This window comes from Thalassophryne amazonica, chromosome 12, assembly GCF_902500255.1.
Source record: "Thalassophryne amazonica chromosome 12, fThaAma1.1, whole genome shotgun sequence".
NCBI classification, from domain to species: domain Eukaryota; kingdom Metazoa; phylum Chordata; class Actinopteri; order Batrachoidiformes; family Batrachoididae; genus Thalassophryne; species Thalassophryne amazonica.
Window position 1 is genome coordinate 15,612,654 of NC_047114.1, and position 21,352 is coordinate 15,634,005.

Genomic DNA, 21,352 nt, shown 5'->3' on the forward strand with positions numbered 1-21,352 from the left:
TCCATTTGTTCTGTCATGATGTATTTTATGTATTTGCTATGTAAATATGTATTGTAGTATGTATTTATTTGTCCTCATGTGATCCTGTCTGTATGTTATTATTAACATACAGAGGGGAGGGAATGGAGCATGCTTCAGTCCTGTAAAAAGCAGTTTATTGTCTTTGTGAGTTGAGATAAGAAACAGCCAAATGATCCTCAGGCCGAAGAAATTCCTCTGGAGGGGAAACAGTCAGGCAATTTGACCTTCAGGCTTGATAAGCCTGTAGTGTTGTGGTTAGAGCAGTGAAAAACACAATTAACAGTTCCACTTGAACAACCAAATCCCAATTATGAATTAAGAATATTCCCAATGATGAATTAAGAATATTCAACGGCCTGTGAAATCTTCAACTTCAACTGCAAGGCACGCATCTGCTCCAAGATGTCATCCAATTTGCGTCTGAGTTCAAGAGTCATCGCAGTCTGAGAATTCACTGCCTCGCCAATCTCGTTAATTATGACGGACAAGCGAGGCGCCGTGGTTCTTGATGCCGCTGTCTTGCCAATTTTCTAGTAGATCAGGGCAGCACATAAGCCAAAAAGTACCAGCCCTGCCACCATAAGACCAAAAATGTATAAATCCTCGAAATCCTCAATGGAGAAAGGCGCCAAGCATGCCACATGCCAGGAACTCCAGGAGTCGAGAACATAGCCCACAGGACACGTTCCATCTGGGCAGATAGGATCCCCCGGTCCTGATCTTTAGAAAAAATGGTATCAATAGCGTTCAGAGACCAGCTGATCAAGTCCATGGTTAATCCAATAGTAGTCCAATAGATCCAGAATCCAATATAATTTTAGGAATTCACAGTCTGGTGAAATAGGGACTTGAAGGTTAAAGCAGAGAACAGAGATAAGGGAGAGTGAAGGAGATGCGACCGCCCTCGTCGGAGGCCCAAGCTGAGATTCATGAAATGATTAATTTCCGATTCTTAAGATTCAGAATTGATTATTTCGATTCAATTTGATTAGATCCAATATCGATTTGGGTTAGTGTTATTACCTAATTGTCTTGTTATGCAACATATTAATACTAGTATTATAATGACATTTGACAGCAAATTAATGAAGTATTGGTAGTTAATAATGATGGCTATAAGACCAGTGGCACGGACCAATCCCCCTCCCAGAATCATAGAGTAGTATTTTTATTTTACAAACATGCTGAAGGGCAGCCAAAAGAGGGCACCAGCTGTACCTGGTTCATTGACACAGGTACATTTCTACTGGCTTCCATGTTTTGGCCTGATGCCTCATTTCTTTTGGGTTTAAAGTAAGGCAATAACAAAGATAAAAAAAAAAACAAACAAACTATGGCTTTAGTTCACAAAATGTGGCCCTCAAAATGCAGGTAAAAGTGTTTCAGAGAGCTATAAATTTAAACATTTTCCCAGGGAAAATGGTCCCGGTCTCCCCTACTGTGCTGGCTGTGTGGCACGCTGCAGAAGAATGTATCCCACAGCCGCGCAGATCGACTGGCTGTCGAGTCAGTCTTTTCCACCGTCACTTGCTGCATTGCTGAAAAGTCAGTCCACACCACAGAACCTTTGCGCTCTCTCCCACGGAAAAGGCACATTATGAGGAACAAAAAAAAAACAAAACCACCACTGTATGAATTAAACAGCAGACTTTTCTTTTTTCTTGCCTGCAATAGACAAGAGTCCCAATCTTCATGATTGACATCTTTAAATAGCTTTGATAGAAGTTGATGAATAAATTGTGGACCTGTTTCTAAAACAGAACCAGTGAGTCCACAATCAATGTAGAGAAATGAACATTTTCACACCCTTGGAAACAGAGCAACGGACCAACTGTAGCATCATTTTTTCAGAGACGCTGTTCCAACGCTGGCGTGAAGTGCGTGTGTGTGTGTGTGTGTGTGTGTGTGTATATATATATATATATATATATATATATATATATATATATATATATATATATATATATTTAAATTGATCTTTGGATGTATGAATCGATCTGTGGGATTTAAAATGAGAACCGATTAAAATTAATAAAAAAATTCATTATCAGCATGTCATGAGAGCATGAGACCCCGCCCACATGTGCATTGTGTGGAGTGAGGACAGTTGATGTTGTTCATGGCATGATATGTGTTCTCCAGCTGTGAGTACACAGCTGTCAGCTGTTCCAGTGTGGACATGATAGCTGTCCAGATGCGATCGCACTCCAGCCACCTCAGCTGCACCTGACAATGTTGGATCACGGTGTAGGGCAGGGCTATTCAACTAGTTTTTTCCAGGGACCAAATTTGCCAGAATACTATGACCTGTGGGCCAGACAGTCTCGTGACCTGTACTATTACTCTCGGATGTACAACTGAGAGAAATGCTACTACATTTCTTTTTCCCTTTTATTTAACAGAACATCAAAAATCACACTTTAAGTTCAGGTTTCAACCAACTTTAGCAGCCTCTGGTATAATAACATCACAGTCACAACAGGAATAACTGTTTTTAGTACAAATTAAAAGTAAACAAAACCATCTTCTGGCTTAACAACAAAACTCTTGGGAAAGTGTAGTGACACGGACCCACAACAGGGGGCGTAAATGAACGGACAATGAAAGAGTCGAATATGAACACTTTACTGTTGTGAAAGGGCACAACCAAAACACAGAGGAATACAGAATTTATGAAAACAGTCAATCCACAAAGGTGACGTGTGGGCAGGCTCGAGGATAGAAGACGTCTGTCCTGAGAAGAACCGGAACCACACGATTTCCTCCGCCACCAAACCCGGAGAATACTGGAGCCGCCAAGTCCCGAGTCCCCAGGTGGCCACCGTCTCTGAATGTCGGATCTGGTACTGCTGGCGAGGAGCAAAAACAGTGAGACGTGGGTGCGTGCACACCCAGTAACAACAATGGTGGAGATTCCACCTCCACCTCTAACACACACTCGTGCAGCTCCTGTCTAACCACTTATCTGGTTTGGGTGTGAAGCGAAGCCGTCGCTGAATACACCAAACGCCAGTCTCACAGATAAGCGGCTGCAAAAAGAGTTCAGACTAAGACACAGTTTAGATTATGGCAGAGAATATTACCTTCACTGGTAGATGATATCTCGGCAACGAGGTGGAGATGACGTCCGGTTTTTATGGAGTGGAATGATGTAGTGAAGATGGATGACAGCTGGCATGAAATAATGAGTGACAGCTGTCACCCCCGGCTGTGTCCGTGGCAGCAGCGCCCTCTCGTGCCTGAAGCCCGCACTTCAGGAAGGGCGCCCTCTGGTGGTGGGCCAGCAGTACCTCCTCTTCTGGCGGCCCACACAACAAAAACAATAACTACTTCAGGCTTAATGTGCAAAAAAGAGAAGATAATCAACTTCTGGGTCAACAGCATCACAGTAACCCCAAACGCTGTTTTTAGTGCAAAAAAGTAAACAAACAGCTCCTTATAAGGAACAACAACAAAAACCAATAGCAGCTGCTGTCTTTATGTGCAACAAAAATGAAACATAACTAACTTCTGGTTTAAATAACTGTCACTGCTGACATTTATGAGAATGGGCTTTCTCAGTTAAAAACTAAAAACAAAATGGCCATTTTTGTACATGGTGCAAAAAAATAAAAGCTTTGTGTGTTAGAGTGTGTGTACTGAAGAGATTAAGAGATTACAACTCTAGATGTTACTTGATATTAGTGAGAGAAATTACATTTTTTGACTGAGCTAGGGCTGAAAAATTAGGCTTGTGTGGAGTGAGGGCGATCCGCAAACAATGATGCAGACGCTCATTTGTCAAAGAGGCACGATTGTCTGTTTTTATGGCATTCATGTGAGAGAAACTGGTTTCACAGGTGTATGTTGAACCAAACGTCGTTAACACACACAAAGCCAACCTTTTCATTTTGGGGAATTTCTCTGCAACAATGCACCTGGTCCAAAACTCTGCCCAGCCCTGTTGCTTAAAAGCATCTTTCAGTTCACTTCATGCCTGTATGTCAACAATCTCCAGCTGCATGGGCCCTTCATCAATGTCATGTAGCCTGAGGAAGTCTCCTGCTTTGGGAGAAATGTGTGTTGTATTGGTAAATGGGTCCCTCACTACATCCAGCAGCTCTTTTGGGATGCCAAAATCATTAAATCTCTGTGCAAAGTTGTGCCTCAACTTATCTAGAAAATCTGACATTACTTTTGTGACACTGGCACATTGTGATGACTTAATGAATGAGTGTGGGAAAGTGCAGCAGCCTGTCATTAAGATCACACGCGAAAATGTCTATTTTTGTAATAAAAGCAGTTAGCTTTTCAACCACATCAGCCGCTGTTTTATCCCTCCCCTGAAGACTCAGATTAAGACCATTCAAATGATGCATGATATCACTTAAAAAGCACATTTCTGAGACAAATTTCTCATCCAGCATTTTTGTCAGAAATGTTTCAGCTTTCTTGTGCTTGCATTCACGTAGAAAGGTGATCATTTCCTCCCTCAGTCCACAGACTCTCTGAAGTGCATTGCCCTGGCTTAACCACCTGACGTTGTGTAAAAGTAGGTCAGAGAGCTCAGATGACATATCAGCAAGTAGTCTGTGAAGCAACCTGTGCTGAAGACTGGATGTTGCTCTGATAAAGTTCACTGCAGCAATCACAGAGTCCATGGTACTTTTCAACTCACCACTAAGCTGAGAGCAAAGGACACTCTGGTGAACGAGACAGTGAAGACAGCAAACAGTCGTGCAGACAGTCCTTTGACCCTTCCTGCCATCAAGGGAGCTCCATCTGTAACCAGCAGGTTAACACGCTCCAGGTCCAGTCCATTGTCTTTAAAAAAGCAATAATCTTTTGGAAAATTATTTCCCCTGTTGTTTGTCCTTCCAGTGGAATTAGGCCCAACAGATCCTCCTTGAAACAGTCACCGTTGAAAAACCGCACATACAAAGTTGTGCTGTATCAGAGCTATCGGTTGACACATCCACAGCCAGCGACATGAATTCAGCTTTCTTCAACTGAGTTAGAAGAGTCTCGAAAAGGTCTGTAGCTAACACATCCACTCGTCTTGCAACTGTTGTATCTGACAGAGGGATTGAATTGATTGAAGACAGTACCTGCTGTTTTAGCTTGTCGTCCACTACCACCTCGTTGACGGCAGCTAATATGCATTCTTTCACTATTTCGAGTCAGTGAATGGCATTTTCTTTTTAGCAAGAACCCACGCAACACGCAGGGATGCTGCTGTTGTCTTCTGTTGCGGAGTGCAGCTCCGGGAGAAGATTGCAGTGCTTTGCTTGTAGTTCATATTAAGTCCTTTTATTTTTATTTGACAAGCATCAGAACCCGGTGAATATTCATTGTCAAAACGGGAGTGAGTCGTAATGAAGTGCCTCCGCACGTTATATTCCTTATTCACCGAGCAACAGTCATAACACAGCAAGCACATAGGATTGCCTTCGGCATTTTCTATGTGCACATATTTATCAGTCCAGTCATTATTAAAGCTTCTGTTTTCATTATCAACTTTACATCTCTTCTCCTTTGAATGCGACATGTTGTCGTCGTCTTCTTCTTCTTCGAGTTTATTGGCGGTTTGCAAACCAAGACAGTACATTACCGCCACCAACTGTTCAGTGCCTGCAATACCCTCACGTGATGTGGGTCTGTTTGGAAACAGTACTGATGTGCCGTAAAGGACTCAACGTGCCGCAAAGCGCCACAAAGTGTCGTAAAATGCCGAAAATTGGTCTGGTGTAGGGGGACGACACACTTGCACACCATTTGTGTTGTGGGGAGGCGGGGCTCACTGCACACTCGCATGTCAATTGTGTTGTGGGGGGGGTGGCACACTCACACACCATTTGTGTTGCTTGGTAACACACTCGTGGAGCACTTAGAAAGTGTGGGGCCATTTCCACAGCCAGCTCTCTATGTTTGTGCTGGCAGCGCAAATGGCCCCGCCTTTTCTTGTTTTTTTTCTTTTTTTTCTTAAAGTAGACCTGCATTGAAATAAATGTGGTCAGATTCCAGAAAGAAATAGCTGATATGTATTTATAAGACCCTTGTGAATGCAGTAAAGTAAATCTGTAAGCCCACATTTGTAATTCAGCAGAGAAATCTTCGTTTAAAAATGACAAATTTGATTTAATTTAAAATTTTGATTTAAAATTGATTTAAAATTTAGCCCTCTGTGAAAACAGTTTGTACAGCCGTATCATTTCCATGACGTCAGGGACAAGACGGCGCGCTCCCGCCTTCAGTCCGATCCCGCATTGAAATTGATTTTATCTGTTAGTAATGTTACTTATACACGTCCTGGTTTCAACATCCAAAAGTAAGCTGCAATGAATGTGAGATACAGATCTGTGTGCTCAGATCAGCAACGACATCGACAGCAGGCGCCGTTCTTCCTCTCCTGCTCTCTGCCTCCGCTGCGCTTATTAAGTCTGCGGGCTCGTTAACGAGCTTGTTAACCGCCGACGCGGGCCACTCACACCGCCCGTGTCTGCTTTGCAGCTTGTGCCAGATTCAGCGCACAACACCAGCTTCACCTCTCTGTCTACTGAATGGAGCTGCAGCACACTTGGCACAAGTCCTGAGATTATGCTCGCAGTTTTAATGCGAAGCGGCCGGTACACCTGTTGCTGCAAGGACAGACTTCTTGCGGCAAAATCCACAGCACCGCACGTCTCGGCAATCGGAGCCCCAGAGCTCCATGGACGCTGAGAGAGGTTTATATATTTTTAATGACTGGGATTCTTTGCGGGTCTCGCCTCCATATCCCGCGATGGTACCGGAGGTGAAAGACAGTAGATTTCCATTGCGACACCACTCAATCAAACAGGCGTATGAAAAAGTCCCCCAAAATAATTTAAGCACAAACAAAAGAAATGTGTACTCACCAAACGTGCCGCAAGACAATATGAAGTTTTAAAAAAAGTAAATCCTTCCGTATAAGACAAGAAAAAGGTGCAGATGCAAACTGACGTAAATCCACAAATTACAATTGGCGCAATGCATGCTGGGAGAGGGTCCTGTCCGTGACGTCTTGGCAGCGTCCATGATGAGAGGGACAATTTGCGGAGGGCTAAATTTTAGCTGTAAATTTGTCTTTTTCAAATGAAGATTTCTCTGTTGAATGACAGATCTGGGCTTGCAGATTTACTTTACTACATTCAGAAGGATCTCATGTGTAAATGTAAGTCATTTTTTGTTCAAAAAATCTGACTGCATTTTTTTCAATGCAGGTCTCCTTTAATTATCTTTTTATTGTTGTTGTCATACGGTACACATAATCTTAAAACTTTGCATATGATTACAGTGAGAACAATGTATTTCCAAAAGTCTTTTTTTCACAAAACATCAAGATTCAGATTAACAAAATATATATATATATATATATATATATATATACACACACACACAAACATAAAGAATGAAGGTAGCATTAAACAAGGGATTAACTCACAGCTGCGTTTGGACTGTCATCAGGTTTGCACTTTTTCTTTCCTTTGATTTACTTCTCTGTCTTCCCATCGTGTCTTTCTATTTTCTTCTGTGTTTTTTAAAGATCTGTGTGGAGTGATAGAGCAGAAGGATGAAGGAGGGCAGCAGCCGGATGTAGCCTGCGGTGCTCAAACTCAACCTGGACATGCCGGCCTCTGCGAGTATGTCTTCCTGATTCACGGCTGATTTCTGTCTGTTTTGTATTTTCTGTCTGTCTCTTTTCTGTCTCTGTTTTCTGTCTTCTGTCTGTTTTCTTTCTTTTGTCCATCTGTTTTCTGTCTGTTTGGTTTCTGTCTCTGTTTTCCCTCTTCTGTCTTTTTTCTATATTCTGTCTGTGTTTTTGTCTCTGTTTTCCCTCTTCTGTCTTTCTGTTTTCTGTTTTCTGTCTTCTGTCGGTTGGTTTTCTGTGTCTGTTTTCTATCATATGTCTCTCTGTTTTCTATCTGTTTACTGTCTTCTGTCGGCCTGTTTCTGTCTCTGTTATTAGTCTTCTGTCTGTTTTTTGTCTACTGTTGGTTTGTCTTCTATCTTTGTTTTCTGTACTTGTGTTTTCTGTCTCTGTTTATTGTCTTCTGTCGGACTGTTATATGTCTTCTGTCTCTGTTTTCTATCCTATGTCTTTCTGTTTTTTGTCTCTGTTTACTGTCTTCTGTTTCCTGTCCCTCTGATTTCTGGCTTGTGTTTGTCAATTTTTGTCAGGGCGTGGCACAAATCGGGTGGACACAAGTGCAAACTCTCACAGCAGGTGCGGTTAGAATTAGGATTAATTGTAGAGACAGGCAGGGATTCGGTACACCGGTGGTCTAGCAGCGACAGCAAAGGTACAGATAGACGTGAGGCAGAGGCTTGGTCCAAAAAAACAGGCTGAGGTCAAAAAACACGGCGTGGAGGTTTTCAGAGGCAAAGACAAGTACAAGGTCAAGGGCAAAATAAGGTCAGATACCGGCAGGCTGATCAAGACTGAGGGCTGGAAAGTGAAATACATTCAAAAATCGGGCAGTGAGCTGTGAGACTCTGAGGCTTAAATAACTGGTGGTGTAATTAGTGGAACAAAGTGCAGGTGTCAGTGAAAGTTCTGGAAGGGGGTGTGACTAGTGAACAAAGATTATGCATGGACAAGATAATGGGGAAGGGAGTGCACAAAGTGGAGTGATGTCAGATACAAAGATGTGTGAGCAGGTGCAAGAGCGGGAGTGAATGAAAATGCAAAGCAGACAGAATCAAAGTGTGGGAGACAAAGACACGAGGCAGGTGCGGGACGTGGAGTGAACACAAACAAATGAGGAGGACGTGAGAACAGAGCAAAAACAGAATATGATACTAGGAGACCAGGACAGAGCAAGAATCATGTAAGTACAAAAGAAAAACAATATGAGAACTGATCAGAAAATCAATACTGAAGCAAAACTAAACAGGAACTGACTAATTAACAGAAAGTAAAAACCCGATATAAAAGTACAACAGAAAACAACAGAAATGAGAACAGCAGATAAACAAAACTGGTGACTACAGAATAGTGCAATAAATAAAAAGAACTAACTGATGAGCAGTAAGTGACAGAACATAATCAGAAGAAACACTTGAAGATAAATAATAATACCTGTGACTAAAACAAAATACAAAAATGTGATAAACAGAACTAAGCGAAGAATACAAGATGTTCAAAAGAAAACTGAACTGGTGATCAAAGCATAATACAAGAAATGAAATAAACAGAATCAAACTAAGACTAAAGTGACTAAGTGACCAAGAGATGAACAAATAAAGGATTACAGAAACAAAACTAATGATAACATGAACATGACAAAACATGGATAAAGCACAGAAGGCACAGAATACAAACGTAGATACGAGTCCATACTAATGACAGATCAATCAATTTTATTTATATAGCGCCAAATCACAACAAACAGTTGCCCCAAGGCGCTTTATATTGTAAGGCAAGGCCATACAATAATTACGTAAAAACCCCAACGGTCAAAACGACCCCCTGTGAGCAAACACTTCGCGACAGTGGGAAGGAAAAACTCCCTTTTAATAGGAAGAAACCTCCAGCCAGAACCAGGCTCAGGGAGGGGCAGTCTTCTACTGGGACTGGTTGATGGCTCCAAGATGGCCCCAAACAGCTGGATCATGACAGTACTCCGTCCCCAAGGGACTGACACCGGCGGGCCCCAGAAAACCACAGACCCAAGCCGACAACGGGTGGGGGAATTGGGGAATGGCCGGAGGGCACCAAAAACCAGTAACATGGGCCAGCACCCAAGGAAACTACTAACAGGAGGGTGACCAAGCACAAGGCGGGGAACAAATGGGAAGCCCGGCAGACGGGAAAGTGCGGAGTACTGACTGGAGCGAAAAAACTGCTTTTCTGGCAGGCACAATAGATGGAAAATTACTTCAAGAACAATAACTAAGCAGAGAGGCAAACTACCAGTCCTACCAGCAGAGTCATCTTCATTCTCTTTCTGGAGCGGAACTGTCACCTTGGGGAGAGTGGAAGTGCTGGTGATGCAGATTTGATGAGATCTCCTGGAGATGGGCGTGGCGCAGATTCTCTCAAAGAAGCAGATGACGTCGAAGAAGAGCGTGTTGCAGGAGATTCCTCACACAGAACCGTGGCATATTCCAGAATTCCTGGTAGTTCAGACAGCATGAGCGGTGCCTGCATCTCCGGAGGTGAGTGCGTGCTGCAGGTTCCCAGCGGTATGTGCGCCGTCCATCACTTAAGACAAGGAAGAGGGTGGCAGAGCTCCTGCGAGCTGAGGAGACAAGAGCATCTGCGGCAACGATGAGCCAACAGTTGGCGCTGGCGTGGTCAGTTGCTCTGCGCCTTGTGGCACGTGTGCAGCGTGATTCATGGCTGAGGGTTCCCGTGGTGAGAGCTCCATTTCCGAATGCTGAGAAGGCGTGACGTTTTCAGCAGGTGCTTCTAAATACATGAACAGTTCAGTTCGGAAAGGAGGCGGGGAGCCAGGGGAAGCCCCGGCAAGTGCCGATGTGCGCAATGATGACATAGATTTTCCCGTTGGCTCAGGGGATGAACTCACTGACTTCATCCCTTCCTTAGGGGTCGGGCAAAAATTGCGCTACAGCGCCAGTGGCAGAGGGGTATGCAGGAGCCGAGGCCTGGAGCTGAGGCGAGTGCTTCTTCCTTGGTGTCAGGACTGGAGCTTGGTGAGGCGTTTGTGGCATCACTGTGGCTGCCGGGCGAAGCGGCTGTCCTCCAGGCTGCTACAGTCCAGGTGGCATCTGTGTGACTAAGCGTCGTGGGGCCGGGGTTGGCAGTGGGCCCAGCGTTATTGGCACTGCTGCTGGTGACAGCCAGGGATCAGATGCAGATGAACACGGAAGTGAGATAACGGCGTCAGAGAGGATGATGGAAGGAGGCAGGCTTATAGTGGACTCATAAAGTTCTGATTCAAACAAAAAATACATGGGATTCTCTATATACGATGGGATTTAACCTTGTTTGAACAGCTCTTTAATGTTGTTTAAGTCCAAGTATGCAGACACTATATCAGCCTCTGCCTGCAGTATTTGATCTAGAGCTGAAAAAATGCGTTGTCTGTGCCCATGACCAGAACTACCCAAAAACTCATAAATAAGTCCTGTACAGTGGTCCCGCGTTTATCGCGGAAGTTAAGTTCTTAAAATAACCCGCAATAGGCGAAATCTGCAAAGTAGTCAGCATTATTTTTTTACAATTATTATAGATGTTTTAAGGCTGTAAAACCCTTCACTACACACTTTATACACTTTTCTCAAACAGGCATTAACATTTTCTCACTTTTCTCTCCTGTGTAAACACTCTCTTTTTCTTCTGGGTGAGAAGATTATAAACAGACACACACAGAACAAAATACGCGTGCTTTCCGTTCGCTCATTGCCTCCCGGGGTACGGATGCGGGACCCGCAAAGAATCCAAGTCATGGCCACGGAGCTCTGCGGCTGCGGTTACTGAGACCATGCAGCAGGCGCTGCGGATTTTTCCGCAAGACGTCTATCCTTGCGGGCTGCTGGGGCGCTCCGCATCCAATCAACGAGTGTAGTCTGTGGACCTGTTGCCAGAGTTGTCTGCAGCTCCATACACCAGACAGGGGGGCGGTGTGAGTGGACCGCTGCGGCGCTTACTGAGCCCACAGACTCGGTAAGCGCATCGAAGGCAATGAGAGCAGTCGCGGTGATGCCGAATGGTGCCGCGACCGGCCGCCTGATAAGGACGCAGAACACAATGCGCTGTTAAAAAAAAAAAGAAGCATGCAAAATTGCACTAAAAAAATCTGCAAAACTGCGAGGCCGCGAAAGATGAACCGCGTTATAGTGAGGGACCACTGTATTTTAAAAAATACTGTGGCAATGTCCTGGAGTGCCTGACCTTCAGCCTCAGATGACGTTTCATCGTTGATGTCCTCCCACTCAGAGTCACTGTCTGTGAACGGCAGCTGAACGACAGGTGGAGTTCAGGCTGGGCAATCCAGGCTGGAAGTCTCACAGCAGCAAAAAACACATCCAACCCTTCCAGGTCTGGGAAAAGTTATATCTCCAAGTATTAGCCTCAACAAGGTCCAAAGCCTGGCCAAGATAATCAAACTTCTTTTTAGTAAAACAGTAGCGAAAACAATCAAGAAGTCAAATTCTGAAAAAATGTCTCTGGTGGTGGCAAGGTCTTGGGCAGTGATGGCGGGTGAGGAGTTTGCTGCGTCCATGTTGGGCCCGATTTTTCTGTCAGGGCGTGGCACAAATCGGGTGGACACAAGTGCAAACTCTAACAGCAGGTGTGGTTAGAATTAGGTTTAATTGTAGAGACAGGCAGGGATTCGGTACACAGGTGGTCCAGCACTGACGGCAAAGGTACAGACAGACGTGAGGCAGAGGCTTGGTCCAAAAAACAGGCTGAGGTCAAATACACGGCGGGAGGTTTTCAGAGGCAAAGACAACAAGGTTGAGGGCAGAACTGTCTGTCTGTTTTCTTTCTTCTGGCTGCCTATTTTCTGTGTTATGTCTGCCTGTTTTCAATGTTCTGGCTGTCTGTCTGTTTTCTGTCTCTTTCTGTGCCTGTTTTCTGTCTTCTGTCTGCCTGTTTTCTGTATCTGTTTTCTGTTTTTGATCTTCTGTTTATCTGTTTTCTGCCTCTGTTTTCTATCTTCTGTCAGTCTGAATTCTATCTCCCTTTTTTCTGACTCTGTTTTATGCCTCTGTTTTCTTTCTTCTTTCTGTTTTCTGTCTCTGTTTTCTCTGTCTGTCTGTTCCCTGTCTTTTCTCTGTCTGTCTTTTGTCTATCTGTTTTCTATCTCATTTCTGTTCTCTGTTTTATGCCTCTGTTTTCTGTCTTCTCTTTGTCTGTTTTTGTCTGTGTTTTCTGTCTTCTGTCTGTTTCTGTGTCTGCTTTCTGTCTTCTGTCTGTTTTGTGTCTCTATTTTCTAATCTCTGGCTGTCTGTTATCTATCTGCTCTCTGTTTTCTGTCTCTTTTCTGTCTGTTTTCTATCTTCTGTCTTTTTCCTGTGTTCTGTATGTCTTTTCTTCCTCTGTTTTCTATATTCTATCTTTCTATCTTTCCTTTCACACATCACACAAATTTGGGTGAAAGAGGCAGAAACCGGTCAAAAACACAGCAAAAAAAAAAATTGGCGAACCTTGAAAAATTGTCCCACCTGTCCGAAGCAACTCAGACCTGGAGAACACATATTGTGTCATGAATAATGTCACGTCTCAACACGCCACCATGTGTCTGCATGCTCTACTCACATGGTAAAAAATACAAACAAACAAGCTCACCTTTGGATCGCCCCCAGCCACGTCTCAGCGCGCACGACGCTGACCATCGGCCATCTGAAATTTTCAGCGTGATGTGCGGCCAGGCAAATGTCATGACCACCATGTAAGTTATTGTTCGCATGACAGAAAGAAAGAGTGGAAAAATAAATAAATACATATGTACAATAAGGGGAAAGGTGTGAACTCATTCATGTGTGATCGCTTTGCTCATCGCAGTCCAGACGAGACAAATTGAAAAAGAAGGACAAGCATGGAAAATTTGGAAAGAAGGCACGAACGTAAAGCTCATTATGAAATGACACAGGTACTCCATCATCTTAGAAAATATCACCAAAGGAAAAAGCAGATGTTGAGGAGGACCTTTTTTTTCTTTCAGTTTGTGATAATGGTGTTGCTTAAATGTCCACTGACTGTGACTCCTGAGGCTTGTGCGCTTCCTGCGCGTTAGTGACAGTGTTATTGCCAAAACACAATTTAACTAATTTGAATCACTCTCAGCTGGAAATGACAGAGTGAACATGACGTGTTAAATTAAAACAAAGACAACAGAGCAAGGGAGAAAAAAAAAATACAATAATTAAATACATACAAGGTCTGTTAGAAAAGTATCGGAGCTTTTTATTTTTTGCAAAAACCTGATGGATTTGAATCACGTGTGCTTGCATGAGCAAACCTTGAACCTTTGTGCGCGCACTTGAATTTTTTCACGCCTGTCGATTGCGTCATTTGCTGGTAAGCAGCCTTTGTGTGAGGACGTTTGTAGTGCTCTCGGCAGATTTTCATTGCAAGGAAAATGACGGAACGACTGGAGCAGCGCCGTATCAAATTTTGCCAGAAACTGGGTGACAGCCAGGTGGAAACCATTCGGATTATTCAGACGGCTTTCGGTGACGATCCTATGGGCATCACACAGATTAAAGAGTGGTACAACCGGTTTAAAGACGTCCGCACAACAGTGGAGAGCGAGCCACGCTCCGGTCGGCCATCAACATGCTGAAATGACCAGATCATTCCAAAGTGAACGTTGTGGTGATGCGGGACCATCGTGTGACTACCCGAGAAATTGCAGAAGAGGTGGACATCAGCACTTTTTCGGCACATTCCACTGTGACAGAAGATTTGGCCATGAAAAGAGTGGCGGTGAAATTCATGCCGAAGCTGCTAACGGTGGAGCAAAAGCACCTTCGTGTTGAAGTCTCACAGGACATGCTGTGACATGCCCACCTTGGATTTCTTGGATAGTCACACGACTGAAAAGTCACCGAAAGCCGTCTGAATCATCCGAATGGTTTCCACCTGGCTGTCGCCCACTTTCTGGCAAAATTTGATGCGACGCTGCTCCACTCGTTCCGTCTTTTTCCTTGCAATGAAAATCTGCTGAGAGCACAACACACATCCTCACACAAAAGCTGCTTACCAGCAAATGACGCAACCGACAGGCGTGAAAAAATTCACAAAGGTTCAAGGTTTGCTCATGCAAGCACACGTGATTCAAATCCATCAGGTTTTTGCAAAAAATAAAAAGCTCCGATACTTTTCTAACAGTCCTCATATTTACATGACAAATACATAAAATGAAACACTGATTAAATACATAAATAAATAACACAAATGGAAATAATTTAAGGGAATTAAATTAATATACAGGGTAACAATGAAATAAAGTACAATAAATAATCACAGAAAAAAGGGAGCGAGGACCACAGCGCTTTTCCTGACATGCCCACCTGCTTGCCTTCCACCATGCTTTGTTCCTTTTCTCTTTTATGTTTTTATTTGTCCTGTTTGGTACTGTGCAGACTGGAGATGATGTGCTCTGCTCCAGACAGGGAGGCATGTCAGCAGATTGCTGGCTGGTGACTCACTCTCAGCTGACACTTAACTTATGCTGTGGACCTGACATTAGCCTGGCCGGCTGGCTGATCCCATTTATCTCATGGATAACCTCAGATGGCTCAGCCTGGCTGCATGGTCAGCACCGTGCATGCTGTGATGTTGGGGGCGATGCAAAGGTGATCTTGTTTGATTTTAATTTTCCCCATGTCATGAGCGCCTGCCCACACATGTGCAACGCAAAAGGTTTATCAAAGGTGTTTTGCACCTTTAATAAGCTTTTTGCACAGACTTCTGTGTTGCACCGGTGGTTCTCCCCTTTTTTGCTTGGCGAGTGGTGTTGGATGTTCGTGGGTGGAACATGGACCAACTCCGGCCAAGCATGGGTCGAATGTCCATTTATCTGGCATTCGCCAATATTCGGCCGCTGGATGTGAAGGCTGCCTTGATTGCATGGCAATGGGTTCAACATGGCCGATTGATTTTGTGCAGCCCCTCAGCCACATCACGATATGTCCGACGTGCATTTGACATGCTGTGCGAATGTTGCGATCAGATGCTAGTGCGACCATCATCTTGCCCGCCATTCAAATGTGTTTCCAGCGCGAGTGACATGCAAATGTAGAGTGCATGTGCTGTGCCCGAATGGATGTGGTGACTGCTGTACGAGGCATTCGAGACAGCTCCAGTTTTTCGCAAGTGGCTTTCGAATCCTCCGTGCGACATTCAGCCTCAGTTATGTTATGTTTGAAGGGGCCATTAGGAATGAAATGGAACACATAGACCAGACATAATGTGTTTTTTTTTTTTCTGTGTTGAAACATTGTCTGAGTATCACTTACCCTTTCGAAGTAAAATTTTCTTGTCAGAATAAGCATTGTATTTTCCACCCTGTAGAAATTGAAGCACAGCACAATGTGAGCATTATCACCAGTATTCACCCAAAGTATAACAACCATAAAGACTCAGAAGGACAACGATTGAATCCGTTATGATAATGGACAGAATGTTAGCCCAGTCTTTGGCTGAGGTTCCATCATGACAGAGTGTTGGGTACATATGTAGATCTCAGATTCTGATGCTAGAAGAAGGCATGGGCAGAGCCTACCCCCAGGTGTCAGACAGGGAACAGCTGGTGGCAGTGGAGTGAGGAGGTAGTGACATTTTAAAGAACACGCACATTTTTTATTGGTGGTGTGCTGATGACTGAAAGGGTGACCAGCCACTTCATATTGGGGATTATGGCTGTCATTGATTAGTTGATTCTAAATGAATACTTTGAAATCTGAGTCTTTCTTGCAGAACTTAACGCTGTGCTGCATTTCTGTGAACAGCAGTGTACTCTGGTTTTAGCACCGCTGAGCATTGTTCCAGCATTGTGATGGCATGTACATATTAGACATCTGCTAAAATCCAGGTCAATAGTCCAGTGATGTTGAGCACTGTATTTGAAGAGTACAACACTCTGGTGCACCTTACATAAGTGAGTTCATGACACATGTAAATTCTGTATGCAGTAATGAGTTTTAGTGCATGGTATTATCATGAAAGGGCCTTGAACACAAAAATTAACAATTAAAAGTGCTAAGGAATGCTGTAGACTGGAGGCTGATCAAGGGTGTACCTCTACCTCTTGACCAGCGACTACTGGGATAGACTTTAACCCCTCCGTGACCTTACTTAATTGGAATCAACAGATTTAGAAAATGAATTAATAATACATAATGGAAAAACACATCTTTAATAACTCTGGTTCATAGCATATTTTTTGTTGCTTTTGCTCCTCTGTACGACTAAACAGAAAGGGAATCATTACTGTTGTGGTTCACTTCTATGTTGTCTTTATTCTGCTCTTGGGATTTTTGATAACATTGTTATAAAGTTACTTACGTCTCCTTGTACTCTCCTGTATGTGGTACAGTGTGAACAGGGTAAAGGGGCAGAGCTGGCCGATATGATGGAGAGGAGAAAAGTAGACATATTGTGTGTGCAAGAGAGGCAGTGGAAGGGAAGTAAGAGCAGGAGCACAATTTATTGTATCATGGTATGGATAGGATGAGAAATGGGGTGTTGGGGTAATTTTAAAGCAAGAGCATTTTCAGAGTGTGTTGGAGGTTAAGCAAGTGACTGACAGGGTGAAGAAGTGAAGAGTGTGAAGATTGGAAGAATGTGAAGTTGGAAGTCGAAGGGGTGATGATGAATATCATCAGTGCATATGCCCCACTTGTAGGTTGTGAGATGAATGAGAAAGAAAGTTCTTGGAATGAGTTAGATGATGGTGGTGGAGTGTGTGCCAAAACATGAAAGAGTGATGATAGGAGCGGACTTCAATGGGCATGTTGGAGAAGGGAACAGAGGTGATGAGGAAGTAATGGGTAATATGGTATCAAGGACCGGAATGTGGAAGGACAGATGGAAGTTGATTTTGCAAAAAAGGATGGAAATGGCTGTGGTGGTGAATACTTACTTTAAGAAATGGGAGTCACACATGGTGACATATAAGAGTGGAGGAAGGTGCACACAGGTGGGCTACATTCTTTGTCAGAGATGCAAGCTAAAAGAAATTAGACTGTAAGGTGGTAGCAGGATAGAGTGTAACTAGACAGCATAGGATGATGGTTTGTATGATGACTTTAGAGGTAAAGAAGAAGAGAAAAGTGAGAGCTCAACTAAGGATCAGATGGTGGATGCTGAAGGAGGCAGACTGTTGTGTGAAATTCAGTGAGCAGGTGAGAGAGGCACTGGATGGAGGGGAAGCAATTTTGGACATCTGGAAAGTACTGCAGATGTGGTGAGGAGATGGCGAGGAAGGTACTGGGTGAGACATGTGGACAGTGGAAGGAAGACCTGGGGCCTCATGTACAAAGCGTGCTTACGCACAAAAATGTGGCGTACATCCGTCTCCACACCAGTGTTCAGCTGTATCAAAAGTTAAATGACTGTGGAAATGTGCGGTGCGTCACACAAAAATCCTGGCAGGCGTATGGACGTTTCTACAGCTGTTGTTCCACTGTGGACATATAAAGGTGATGCTGGGAACCGTTAGTGTCAAAACAAGAAGTCATCAGAGTGATACAGCAGCGACACAGTATAGCAGTAGACGCACCCACGTTTGCAATTATATGGATGGATATAAAGGCATGCACAAAGTGCTGCATAAAATGACACTAACAATGGCTGCGTTAGCATTGCTGAAGCACCTTGCAAATGGTGCAGTCTGATGTGAGCGTGTTCTCAGAGAACGTGAGGATTTACTTGCAAATGACGATAATTGGCTCATAAACCGATTTCGATTTCCAAGGCCACTGTGACTGGAGTTGCGCACAGAACTGTGGCCATCCCAGAGTGCAATAACGTGAGGAGCCAGGGGTTGTCCACACCCACACAGGCATCATTCTGCCTCACTCGTGTTATGTGTGAAGAGGCATTTAATAAAATCTTGGAGAGTGAGAGTATGCCTGAGCAGCGGAGACGAAGTGTGCTGGTTCGTATTTTTAAGAACCATGGTCATGTGCAGAGCTGCAGTAACTACAGAGGCATAAAGTTGATCAGCCACAACATGAAGTTGTGGGAAAGAGTAGTTGAAGATAGGCTTAGAAAACAGGTGAACATCTGTGAGCAGTAATATGGTTTAATGCTGAGTAAGAGTCCCACAGATGCAATGTTTGCTCTGAGAGCACTGATGGAGAAGTAGAAAGAAGGCCAGGAGTTACATTGTGTGTTTGTGGATTTAGCTTATGACAGGGTGCCAAGAGAAGAGTTGTGGTATTATATGAGGACATCTGGAGTGGCAGAGAAGTAGATTACAATACAATACAATTGAGTTCTTATTGTCATTGTTACATATATACATACACTGAAATTTTCCCTCTGCATTTTTTAACCCATCCTAATTACAGTTAGACACAATCCAGCCACTAGCCGGACTGTGGGCAACTCATCCGGGGACCAACTCCAGATGTAAAGACGCGGCCTTGGTCAGGGGCAGAGAAAGTAGCAAACCCTAAATAAGCATGTTTTTGATTGTGGGAGGAAACACATGCAGACATGAGGACAACATGCATACTCCACACAGAAAGGGAGAGAAATGATCCCACAACCTTCTTGCTGAGGCATCAGTGCTAACCACTAAGCCACCATGCCACTCTGTATGAGAAGTATGTAGGGGTAATGCAGGCAGTTGTGGGCACAGCTAACCCGAAAGTTAGCTTCGATAACCGCTAATCCGCTAACTGAAAAGTTGACTTTCATAACGCTAAACCAATAAACCACTAAAAAATTTAGCAGAAGCTACAGCTAACTTTTACAGTACTATTGACTCTGGTACACTAGCAGCTACTGACAGGCCAGTTTTGAGTTTAAGCACTGCCAATGCTTCTCAGTAAAAGCAAAGGCGATCACAAACCAAACACAAACAATGAGTCAGAGCTTCTGTCTTTGTGCGCTCTACCCACTGATGTAAGGTCATTTACTTTCAACATGGAACAGTACAGATGTGTGCAGGAGACATCAGAAGCAAAGCAGTTTTCACTTATGGTTTTGATTTATAAATTAAACTAATTCCGGACAGTTCATCGAAAAAGGCAGCCGTGTGATTGATCGTTGCCATTCATACTCCCATCCAGTAGATGGCAGTGTTCTGTGGATTTTGACCATCTACTGGATGGTGACGCGGTCGCTTTTTTCAGAATCACACACTTAACAAAAAAGTTAGCTTTGCTAATTAGCAGTTAGTGGATTAACGGAACTGTGCCCACCACTGAATGCAGGACATGTACAAGGCTAGTGTGACAGTGGTGAGATTCGCAGTAGGAATGACAGACTCATTCAAGGTGAAGGTGGGATTACACCAAGAATCAGCTCTGAGTCCTTTTTTGTTTGCAATGGTGATGGACAGGTTGACTGATCAGATCAGACAGGAGTCTCCATGGACTATGATGTTTGCAGATGACATGATCTGTAGTGAGAGTAGAAAGCAGGTTGAGTGTAGCCAGGATAGGTGGAGAAATGCTCCGGAGAGGAATGAATGTCAGTAGGAGCAAGACGCAGTACATTTGTGTGAATGATATGGAGCCCGGTGGAAAAGTGCGGTTACAAGGAGTAGAGGTGGTGAAAGTAGATGAGTTTAAATACTTGGGATCAACTGTCCAAAGTAATGAGGATTATGGTAAAGAGGTGAAGAAGAGAGTGCAGGCAGGGTGGAGTGGGTGGAGAAAGGTGGCAGGAGTGATTTGTGACCAAAGAATATCAGCAAGAGTGAAGGGGAAAGTCTACAAGACAGTCGTGAGACCAGCTATGTTTACAGCTCAGAGACGGTGGCACTAACAAAAGACAAGAGGCAGAACTGGAGGTGGCAGAGCTGAAGATGTTTTGATTCTCTTTGGGAGTGACGAGAATGGACAGGATTAGGAATGAACATATCAGAGGGACACACAGGTGGGACGGTTTGGAGACAAAAGTGAGATTGAGATTATTTGGATATGCGCAGAAGAAGGACCCAGGGTATATAGGGAGAAGGATGGTGAGGATGGAGCCACCAGGCAGGAGGAGAAGAGGGAGGCCCAATAGGAAGTTTATGGATATGTTGATGGAGGACATGCAGATGGTTGGTGTGACAGTGAAAAACAAGAGGATAGGGTGAGATGGAAATGATTGATCTGCTGTGGCGACCCCTCACAGGAGCAACTGAAAGAAGTTGTGTCCGGGTAAGGGGTCACACACAGGTCAACTTCGGTCAGGTTTTCTTGGAATAGTGAGAGCTGAAAGACAAAGATGCATGCAAAACTGTTCTAGTAAAACCAAAGACAGAGGTCAGGACCCAATAATAAATTAATAATAAATAATAACGATAATAAAATTAAGAATTTGTTTGCGAATAACTGTAATAGTTCAATGTACAAATCCGGGAAGGCAGACACTGGAGGAGTTAGACGCTGACTTGAACTGAAGGTGGATGAAGTAGTTCCCGGAGCAGATGGTGAATGCCGACAGTATCAGGACCAGGTGGCCACAATGGATCTAACAGCAAACAGAAATGCTCAGAACACAAAGAGAAAGGAGTTAAAAGGGAAGAGGATGACGAATCAGAAATGTTCATGTAGAAACGCAGGTAAAGCTGAGTTTCTGGCGAGTGTGAGAGGCAGGTCCGGGATTTAAATACAGCAGGTGCAGACAAGTGTGCGGAATAACTTCCATGACGCGGCGCCTGGAGGAACAGCAAGGGAGGGGGGAGCAGAGCAG

General features: G+C 44.0%; 1 protein-coding gene across 3 annotated transcripts in view; it reads left to right on the top strand.

Annotated features, from left to right (window-relative positions):
* Positions 1-21,352, top strand: part of LOC117521692 (E3 ubiquitin-protein ligase RNF31) — a 198,606-nt gene that overhangs the window by 156,649 nt on the left and 20,605 nt on the right. For all 3 annotated transcript variants that reach the window (XM_034183024.1, XM_034183027.1, XM_034183025.1), the window contains one exon: positions 7,565-7,661. In XM_034183024.1, the coding sequence (XP_034038915.1) occupies positions 7,565-7,661 (97 nt within the window). The remainder of the gene's footprint in view (positions 1-7,564; positions 7,662-21,352) is intronic.